The sequence below is a fragment of the Nicotiana attenuata genome, chromosome 6 (assembly GCF_001879085.1).
Source record: "Nicotiana attenuata strain UT chromosome 6, NIATTr2, whole genome shotgun sequence".
NCBI lineage: Eukaryota > Viridiplantae > Streptophyta > Magnoliopsida > Solanales > Solanaceae > Nicotiana > Nicotiana attenuata.
This window is the reverse complement of record NC_031994.1, coordinates 82,881,307-82,893,083: the sequence shown is the minus strand read 5'-3', so window position 1 is coordinate 82,893,083 and position 11,777 is coordinate 82,881,307. Positions and strand designations below refer to the sequence as shown.

Here is an 11,777-nt window from a genome sequence, read left to right as displayed (position 1 = left end):
TTTACATTTGAGTATTGATTCCTTGTTCACTGTGAACCTAAGTTGCTTTAGTTGTTACTCTGGATTATTGTTATTATTGTAACTCCCCATAGCATGTTTCCCCTCCCATGTTGGTAATTGCTTTGTATTCGATTTCCGCCGTATATCTATAACTGCACAGGTTTATGTGATGTCCAGTCTAGCCTCGTCACTACTTCGCCGGGGTTAGGCTAGACACTTACCAGCACATGGGGTCGGTTGTGCTGATGCTACACTTCTGTGCATTTTTGCACAGGTCCAGGTTTTGAGGAACAGCAGCAGCAGTAGTTCGGAAGCAGGCGATTCATATTCACGAGACTGAGGTAGCCTTGCAGGCATCCGCATGCCCGGCGTCTCTTCTCATTGTTTTCTTTTAGACTGTTGCCTCCTTGTTTCGAGATAGACAGCTGTTATATTTCTTTCAGACCTTTGTATTTAGTTTATCCTTAGTGGTTCGTGAGTAATGTGACACCAAATCTTGGGTAGAGGTTGTTTTTGACTATTCCGCGTTTTAAATTCATCATTTTAAGACAGACTTCCGCTATTGTTCTTATTAGACTTTATGTTCTATATTGATGTTATAAACTGTTAAAGATAATTGCTAGTGATGGAAAGGTAATTAAGTTGGCTTGCCTAGCTACCACGAGTAGGCGCCATCACGAGGGAAATCCGGGTCGTGACAATGAGGACTAGTTCTAGAGTAAAAAATGAACTAGTGAATGTACATATTCATACTTGGTTAAATAAAGATTGTATTGTTTGACCCAAAAAAAAAATAGAAACTAATAATATTAAAATTATGTAAGTGTTATAAAATATAAAATAATAGTCACAAGAGAGNGTTTTTAATTATGATATACTAGTTAGTTTTGTTTTACACTCTTATATCAACACATATTAAACTCTTAACATTTTTAAATAGAAACTAATAATCATACCCAAACTAAGTATAGGTATATATTGTAATAGAATCCAACTAATAGGAGGAAGTGTCCATAGAAAGTTACAAAGATGAGGACTAGTTCTAGAGTCAAAAATGAACTAGTGAATATACATATTTATACTTAGTTAAATAAAAATTTTATTATTTGAAAAAAAATAGAAACTAATAATATTAAAATTATGTAAGTGTTATAAAATATAAAATAATAGTCACAAGAGAGATCTCCCCTTCCGAGTTATATTAAATTCTCAATTTTGAGATTTATTGTATAATTTAATTTTTTTTTTAGTTAATGTATAATTTAATTTATGATAACTAATAAGTTATTGGCATAGTAATGTACCATTATTATAACATATTAACATATATTATACCATTATTATAACATATATATATATATATATATATATATATATATTGTTAAATGGTTATTTATTCATTAATTAGATATAATTTTATTATTTTAATTATAAATGGAACTTATAACTAACACTTATTTAATGAAATATATCATATGATTAGTTTTCCAATACGTAGATATTAACCATATTAAATTCGATATTTTTTGTGTATCTAGATATATCAAAATTATACAAAAATTCATATGAATAATAATCTTAGTGATAAATAACTAGATATTTTGTTCTATCTATGTAATTGTTAAGCTAACTAGTTTTTAAATAATTTGAAGCAAAAATATTTATTTTGCTACACGATTTTGTTTTAAATAATTTTATGTGTCTAAAAGATTACCATTGATATAGTAAATTTTAACTTATGGCAAAAAATAATGATTATCTGCGAAATTTTATCTCAAAAATAAATTCATGACTATATTATCTTGTCATGACAAATAATTGTAGCTGTTAAATCAACTGTTGCCACAGTATTTTAGTAGTTGAAGCAAACAATATTTATTTAGCTACAATATTTGTTTTAAATTACTTGTAATAGCTAAAAAGTTACTATAGCTACAGTAAATTTTAACTCGTAGTAAAAACAATTAGCTACGAAATTTTATTGTAGCAATAACTCCATGGCTACATCATTTAACACTTATTTAGCTACAATATTTTGCTTCAAATAATTTGTTGTAGCTAAAAGATTACAATTGCTACAGTGACTTTTATCATATGGCAAAAAATTATGATTAGCTACGAAAAATTATTGTAGCAATAAATTTGTAGCTATTAATGTAATTATTGCCACAGTTGTTAGCAATTGTAGCAAAAATGAGGAATTAGCTTTGCCAATTTGATTTTTTTTGCTAAGAAATTTTATAAATTTTTAAATAGCCATGGAACTCGAATATTTGTGGCTATTGTTAGGTACTAGCTATAAATTTTAAATCTGTAGCTAAGATTTCGTAGCTATATACGCATAATGTTGTAGTGACAATACAACCGAACATACCAAAATATTCTAATAAAGAGTACAATATCCAAACTAAACATACTACAAGTCCACAACATTCAAATTTGAAATACACTATTCAAACTAGGCAAACTATAATCTTCTACTTTGAAATATAATATCCAAACCAAACATATCACATTATTCTAATGAAAAATATTAAATTCAAACCAAATATGTATAATATTTTAGCATTTGGTTTTGGAATAAAGTATGTATACAGGGTCAAATAAATTTATAAAGTAGGTATACAAGATAAATAAATTTTTAAAAGAGGTATACATAATAAAATAAATATTTTAATGGTATATGGTGTTAAATGATGTTTGAGTCCAAACGAAAATAGCCGTTTTAAAATAATAGCCGGAATATATATATATATATATATACAAAAATTATATAATTTTTCGGCTATCAAATATAAATAATTTCTGGTGCGGGATAAAAGTGATAATACCCCAACGAAAATAATAGCCTGGGCCCAATACTTTGTAAAACCGTAAAAATAGCACGGGTTAGCCAGTTTTCGGACTGGTCATTCAAAAATAGCCAGCGTTTGCAAAGTCACTGAAAAATAGTCACTATTTTGCTGCAACACGGAAAGTTCCAGCATAATATACTGGAGATCGGTGTACCTGTGTGTGAACTTCCAGCATAATATACTGGAGATCGGTGCACCTGTGTGTGAAGTTCCAGCATATTATGCTGGAAGTCCAACACACGGAAAGTTCCAGTATAATATACTAAAGATTGGAGCACCCGTGCTTCAATCTCCAGTATATTATGCTGGACCGGTATATTATTTTGGAACTCCAGTATAATATAGTTAAAATAGCACGGTCTAGCCAGTTTTAGGACTGGCCATTCAAAAATAGCCAGCGTTTACCAAGTTAATGAAAAATAGCCACTATTTTGCTGCAACAGAGACCGTCCAATATAATATACTGGAGTTCGGTGCACCTGTGTATGAACTTCCAGCATATTATGCTGGAATTCCAACACACGAAAAGTTCCAGCATAATATACTGGAGATTCGAGCACTTGTGTGAACTTCCAGCATATTATACTGGACCGGTACCAGTATATTATGCTGGAGTTCTAGTGTACTTATGCTAGAACTCCATCATATTATGCTGGAGCTCCAGCATACTTATCCTGGAACTCCAGTATAATATGCTGGAGTTCAAGTATACTTATGCTGGAACTCCAGCATAATATACTGGCGTATTTTCCGGGTTTTGAACAGTATTTTCGTTCAGATTTATCTTTACATGAAAAGTGGCTAAATTTCGATTACTTTTGAAACTGTGGCTATTTTTTAATGACCACTTGTAAATCTGACTATTTTTTAAATTCTCCCGGGCATCGATCTAGTCCAGTACTTAATGAATGGTCCAGTAGATCTCAAGGGGGAAGTGCACGGTTAGCCACTAATAACACATGTATTTACTTTTAAGCCACTGTTTAAAATGTCTTTTGTCTTTAGCCACTACTTTAATAAACTTTAACTGCCCGGACGAAAATACCCTTCTGCTCATGTCCTTAACTTTTGAACTTAACTTCAGGACTACATGTCCTTAACTTTTGAACTTGGAACTCTAAGTTCAGGACTTCAGGACTACATGTCCTTAACTTTTGAACTTAACTTCAGGACTTCAGGACTACATGTCCTTAACTTTTGAACTTGTAACTCTAAGTTTAGGACTTCAGGACTACATGTCCTTAACTTTTGAACTTGAAACTCAAACTTCAGGACCAAGCGTCCTTAACTTTTGAACTTGTAAGTCAAAGTTAAGGACCTATTGTCCTTAACTTTTGATCTTGTAACTGTAAGTTAAGGACTGCCTGTCCTTAACTTTTGAAACTTGTTAGTCATAAGTTCAGGACCAAGTGTCCTTAACTTTTGAACTTGTTAGTCTAAGTTCAGGACCAAGTGTCCTTAACTTTTGGACTTGTAAGTCTAAGTTCAGGACCAAGTGTCCTTAACTTTTGAACTTGGAATTCAAAGTTAAGGACTAAGTGTCATTAACTTTTGGGAACTATATAAGTTAAAGTTCAGGACCAAGTGTCCTTAACTTTTGAACTTGGAACTCAAAGTTAAGGACCAAGTGTCCTTAACTTTTGAACTTGAAACTTGAAGTTCAGGACCAAGTGTCCTTAACTTTTTAACTTGTAACTCAAAGTTAAGGACCAAGTGTCCTTAACTTTTGAACTTGAATTCAAAGTTAAGGACCTATTATCCTTAACTTTTGAACTTGGAACTCAAACTTCAGACCTATTGTCCTTAACTTTTGAACTTGTAACTGTAAGTTCAGGACCTATAGTCCTTAACTTTTGAGCTTGTTAGTCTAAGTTCAGGACCAAGTGTCCTTAACTTTTGAACTTATAACTCTAAGTTAAGGACTGTCTGTCCTTAATTTCTATGCTTGTAACTCTAAGTTAAGGACCAAATGTCCTAATTTTAGAACTTCCAACTCTAAGTTCAGGACCCGCATAAAAAAAGAAGAGAATTTGATTTATTGAAATATGAAAACTCAATTGGTATTCTGGCAACGATCTTCCACTTCAAAAACAGCGTAAGACCATTAATTCACCCCACAAATGTCTTCAAAAACCTCTTTAACAAATACCCCATTTGCACTAATTTTTGTTTGTGAATATCTCAAACAGAGAAAAGAGAAACACTTGTTTGTGTTTTCCTTTTCCTTTTCTTGTATTTTTCAGCTAAAAATTATAGATTAAATGAACTAACTTCCTCTGCAAGAGCCACGCCCAGCTTGTTTAGTTCTTAATCAAGAAACCAGAGCCAATGTATTCGATGCAGAGTGAGAAGCGAGGGTTTGAGAAGAAAAGCAATAGAGGAAAGGGTAAAAATGTCTTTTCATATTAATTTTAATAGAGTAGTGGCTATTTTTGCTCAATATTAAAATTGGTGGATAAAAAATAAATACCACCTTAAATAGTGGCTACCCCACGCCATTTTTACCAGATCTCAATGGTATCTTGGATAAAAGCCACCTGGCTGCTTAGAATTTATGGTTTGGATTCATTTGATTTTTTTCTTTGTATTTTTTTTTACAAATTGTAATACTCTATTGATTTGATTTGGGGACTAAATTACCGCCGGAATCTATGGATCAAGATATTTGTGAAAACAGACAAGGCGTCAAATCGAGATGCATGTGAGACATTGATTAGCCAATAAAATGAAACAATTATTTAATCTGTCTCGAGTGTCGGTGTTCTAAACAACTCTTAAGGAATTTAATTTAAAGTTAACGATACACCGCCTTTGCATTCAAATATACCGATCGGTATTCCTTTAATTTTGTTTGTTTTTCTTTTGGGCAAAATATAAAATTGACTGTTAGACCGAAATTAATAACTTTCGCTAACAAATATATATATATATATATATATATATATATATATATATATATATAATATATATAATTGAGAACGATTAAAAAGCAATGCGTTTCTCATCTTTTTTTTTTTTTTTTTTTTTTTTTTTTTTGGGTTAAGGAGGCAAGAAGTTGGCATAGTGGTTGTGAAAATGTGGAATCATGTCGGTACATGAATGGTCACACCTATTTTCTACCACAATTTTTTATGTCTGACTACTAACGGGAAACTCATGTAATTGGAAAACCGTGTACGAACATATGTTATCATAAATTTTTTTTACTTAACTATAAGTCTATAATCTCATAATTTAATTAAAAATAATTTAAGATTAATACTAAGAACCCTTACATATTAAACTTATAAAGTTTGAATTTTAGCGCACCCATGTGCGAACCCAAAACCAAAAGGCAAAGGATATATACAGTTGCTTGTCATAATGGTCTAAAAAAAAACAGCTATGAGCTGTTTGCCTATCTGCCATTCAAACATATAGTCCAAATGCTACTAATTAATATAATGTTAAATCCAGTTATTGTACAATCTAGATGTCTATAGCTAAATAATTAAGTACCAACCATACCTACCGAATAATTTAATACAGCCATACGTGTCTTTTTCCAACTTGCACAGTGCACTAGCTTTATCACTCAAAAAAGGTTGGCCCCATTAACCAGTAAATTATTACTACTACACCTTTAGCCATCCACAATAAATTGTCGACTCATCGATCTGCTTACCGCCAGCTAATATTTGACCCGTTATTATAAATTTTTATATTAAACTTATATTTTTACACACGGCTAGTATAAAATAATTCTATAAAATCAGTTTACTTGAAAAATACTCACAAACAAGTGGACTCTAATGGTATTGTAGCTTAACGTAGACTAATAGTATAATTAATTTATATTGTCAGTGTATACTTATAATTAAGTTAAATAATACAATTGATAGATGCCCCACTGCCACTTGCTGACACTAGGTCCGTGACCCGATGCACTAGCAATGTTTTACTTTTGAAGGGAGTTTTGGAGAAACCGTGAAATTATTTTTGTGCGAGTTACTCCCTCAGTTCAATTTACATGAACCTATTTCCTATTTGGTTCGTTCAAAAAAGAATGAGCCTTTTCTAAATCAAATTTTATTCTTAATGAGAAGCTTTTACAACCACACATATACTCTGGACCCATTTTTGACTTGTTTAAGATCACAAATTCAAAAAGTCTTTATTTTTTCTTAAACTCCGCGTCCAGTCAAATAGGTTCACATTAGTTAAAACGGAGGGAATATATGTTATGAGTTCGAGCCGTGGAAGCATACATTAATGCTTGCATTAAGTTAAACTGCCTATAAATTAAATCACACATCTTGAGCAGAGGCAGATTCAGAAATTTATGTTTACGGGTTCTTAAAGAAATCTTAAGTTAATATACAATAATGACTGGATTAATAGACCGAGTTCCAAGTTAAATATTCTTATATATTTACTGAATTTTTTAATACAAATACCGGATCAAGATAAAAGTTACTGAGTTCACGGGAATCCGTAACTAATGCACTGAATCAGCCCCTGATCTTGAGGTGCGGCCCCTTATGAGATTCTATGTGAATGCGGAATATTTTGTGCACTGAACTGTCCTTTTAAATAATACTAGTTTTAGTGTACGCGCGTTGCGCGTGTATTTTGTCACAATAATTTTTTTCTTAATAGATCACATTGATATTATATTAAATATTATGCTTAAATTATAAAATAGAAATGTAGACGTAGATAAATAATTATGAATTTTTAACTAATAATTTTTTCACTTTGATATAATCTAAAATAAATGACAAAACCCATAAGCTATCCTAATTTTACAAATTTAGATTCATCTTCCTATGAAGGTATAAAGTGGTCAATTAGTTTTATAGTCCTTTACAATTTTATTTTTAGTTTATATCTTTTTTACAAGTGATCTTCATTTTTACACGTAAGAGAGCTAAAAATAATTATTCAAAAAATTAATTATTAGCTCACTACATAGACGAAACAATGTTTTTATCTAATATCAAATTCTTAACATTACCTCATCCCAAATTTGAATATTAATTGTATTTACTTTTTATCAAATAAAAATTTTAATTTTAATAAAAAGTTATTTTTAAATAGTAATAAATCAATAACTATTTCATTTTTTGATCGTTGTGCTTGTTGAACCGTTAGTGTTATTTAACTTTTAGTTCACTCTTTTTTCCATTTATATTCTTGAATATTTTCTTTGTTATTCTAATTGTGGAGCTTTGTTTTAAGATATTTTATAAATTACCAATCAAATGACTTCAGTATAATACGAAAATGTTATATTTATAATTCCATATGCTACGAAGGTAAAAAAAAAAAAATTTAAAAGAAGAGAATCCAAAATTAACCAAGAATGTGAACAAAATATTCTTCGATCCCAACGTATATTATGTTATTATTCTAACCATAATAACACAATATATTGAAGGATTTGTAATTGACGTACATTACATTATGGACTTCCTAGTTCCTACCTATTCAAAAATTTGTAATTATGCGCCCCTTTTTAATATGTAAAAGTTTAGTTGATTGAAAAGTTTTAACTATAGTTTGTATTACATATTTCAAATAAGGAATGATTTATATAAGAAAAAAATATAAATCAATTTTAGACTCCTAAATATTAAGATTTCCTACAAAATTCAAATAAAGAAAGTTTTAATAGCCATAATTTTAGTTGATCTCAAACTTCTAAATTTTAGAAAAATAATTAAATGATAATTTTGTCCAATGTAAAATCTATTTTTAAAGGGTAAAAAAGGCGAACGACACTTCGCTAAGGGCCTTCGTGCTTTTAATATAGTATAGATTATTATATTTACTTTTTATTTATTATTCCTTATATGAAAACATATACTCCCCATTATACTATGCGTAAGTTTATGACCACACATAGAACGACCGACAGCTAATCCTCACAAAAGACAACATCACTCCGACAGACACAAAAGGAGAAATATTGAGCATTTTTTCTCGTTCAATTTAATAATGTAATAATAAACCTAGCTAGTTACCGTCAAATTTCTCTATTACAATAATTTTTTATAACAATACTTTATTATAATGGTCAAATTTTCTTTGGAACGAATTTTTATATTATGTAATAATATATATTTTTATAACACAATTTTGATATAATAACCAAAAAATATCAAAACAAATAAGATTATTATAAAGAGGTTGTACCGTATATGTGGTACTCTTCTTTTCTTTTTTATTTTTTTTAAAAAGAAAGACCACCATTGTATGGTGGAGATTTAGCCAATGGTACTCGTCCTTCTAAAAGACCAACTAAAGAAAAAAAGCTACTCCACTTAATTCAAAGCTCCATGTTTCTTTCCCAGAGATGCCCTGCTACTGAAAATGGTTTTTCAAAGAAAATTAACCAAAGCAATTGAGCTCAAATACAATATGCGCTCAGTTAAATCTCAAGTCCCTTTAAACCACTGCCTATGGCTTATCATTACCATATTTCTCCAGATTATCATCCTCTTCTTCCTCCTCCGCTCATCTCAGCCGTCAAACACTCAACACGCGGTGGCTCTCAACCCCGGCGACTGCCAATCCGGTTATGTTTACGTCTACGATCTTCCACCAGCTTTCAACAAAGAGCTCATAGACCAATGTCACGAGTCAGACCGCGGCTGCGGTGCAGTTTCCAATGGTGGGTTTGGAACCAAAGCTACTGGGCTCGAACATATTGTACCAAGAAATCTCACTCCAGCTTGGTACTGGACTGACATGTATTCTGCTGAGGTTATTTTTCATAACAGAATGTTGAGCCATAAGTGTAGGACTTTAGATCCAGAAAAAGCTAAAGGTTTTTACATTCCGTTTTATGCTGGGCTTGATATTGGTAGATTCTTATTCAATTATTCAGCTAAAGATCGAGATCGGAAAAGTGAAATGCTTCTTGATTGGTTAAAAGAGCAACCAACTTTCACTAGAAATAAAGGAGTTGACCATTTTATTATGCTTAGTAGATTAACTTGGGATTTTCGTAGATTAACTGATAATGATGCAGATTGGGGTTCGAAATTACTTCACATGCCACTAATGAGGCACGTGTTTCGTCTATCAGTTGAGAAACATCAGAACGATAATTTAGAAGAAAGTGTTCCTTATCCTACAGCGTTTCATCCAAGATCAGAATCCGACATATTACAATGGCAGAATTACATCCGTAGCTACAAACGTACGAAGTTGTTTTCTTTCGTTGGTGCTAAACGTGAAAAAATCAAGAATGATTTTCGAGGGGTATTAATGGATTACTGTAAAAGCGAGGAAGATTGTTGGGCGGTTGATTGCGCCACCGGCATCTGTTCCGACGGAGCTCCGGCGATAATGGAAACGTTTCTTGGTTCAGATTTCTGTTTACAGCCAAGAGGAGATGGGTTGACTAGACGGTCAATGTTTGACTGTATGTTGGCCGGTTCAATCCCGGTTTATTTCTGGAAAGGAACATTTAAAGGTCAATATGAATGGCATTTGCCATGGATGCCGGAGACTTATACAGTGTTTATTGATAATAGAGATGTGAGAGCTACAAATGGGAGTTTAATTTTAAAGGTATTGGAAAGTATTCATAAAGATAAAGTAAAAGAAATGAGAGAGACTTTGATTAATCTTCTTCCTAAGTTTGTTTATGCAAGATCAGGTGAAGATTTAGGGAACGTTAAAGATGCATTTGATATCAGTATTAACAGAGTATTGAAGAGGTTGGAAATTGGCAGAAATCAACTTCTTTCCCAGAATCAAGCATATTTTGAGTCGTAAGAAGAGTTTCTTTTTCTGTAATTTTAATTTTCGTTTGTTAACATATTTTTATTGATTGATAGTTGTAGTTAAATTTCGAAGGTGGTAATTACTGTACCTTTTTCATATATATGCTGAAGAAAAAGTTTTATACAATTATTAGGGGCGTACATGGACCGAGTTGGTATCAAGACTTCTTGCACTTCTAGTGTCCAACTACACTCATGGAATAAATGCAGATGTGTTTCCCTCTTACTATTAGCACATATACAACATGTCTCATCTTCTACTGGAATATTGAGTCTAGCCATTCTCTCCTTTATTAGCAACTTGCCTTGATTGGCCAACCACACAATGAACCTATGTCTAAGTAGCATTATTGAGTTCCATATCAAATTAGCTTCTTTAAGCTTGTCCATATCCTCCAGTAATGCAATATAGCTCTTGCTTACAGAGTAGGATCCATTTGAGGTCGGACAGTAGGCATCACCAGTATATCAACTAGTCATCACATCGTCGAGGGAATTAAGTTTCCTCCAATACCAACTAGTATCCACAAGAGGTACATGAGTCAAGATATCCTGGGTGCCTCTCATATACATTCCATAGATCCGCTTAATCCACAATGAGTCTGCTTTAAATGCTAGTTGACATATTAACTTTCCTACAGAAGCAATGTTCCATAGTTTGCAGCTTTTGACATTCAGTCCTCCATTCTTCTTTAGTCTGCATAGTCCTTCCCATGACACTAGTGTAACTTTCTTCTTCCCTTCCATGCTTCCCAGAGATACTCCCTACATGTTTTGTCCACTTCTTTTTTTAGGCAGAATAAAGACAACACCCCAAAAGTTGTATTCTGAAAATAGTACTGCATTTATTATTTGAAGCCTCCCTGCATAAGATAGTGTCTTTGCATAAGCACTTGTAATCTACTTGTGATCTGGTCCACTAACTGGTAGCAATATATAGTTTGCTCCACTTCTTAGAGGAAAGAGGCAAAGCCAGATATCTTATTAGCAGCGTGCCTACTGAGAATCCTGTTAATTGCACTAATTGGTTCTTGATGTCATCATCCATTCCTGCCATAAAGATACTTGACTTCTCCATGTTTGCCATTAAGCGTGACATCACTGAAATGAGTGAGAGCCTCCATTAGTCTAGAAACAGATTTATCTC

General features: G+C 32.1%; 1 protein-coding gene across 1 annotated transcript; it reads left to right on the top strand.

Annotated features, from left to right (window-relative positions):
• Window positions 9,096-10,856, top strand: LOC109227336 (xyloglucan galactosyltransferase XLT2-like). Its single transcript, XM_019392458.1, has one exon. The coding sequence runs from the start codon at window positions 9,210-9,212 to the stop codon at window positions 10,620-10,622; it is 1,413 nt and encodes a 470-aa protein (XP_019248003.1). The 5' UTR covers window positions 9,096-9,209; the 3' UTR covers window positions 10,623-10,856.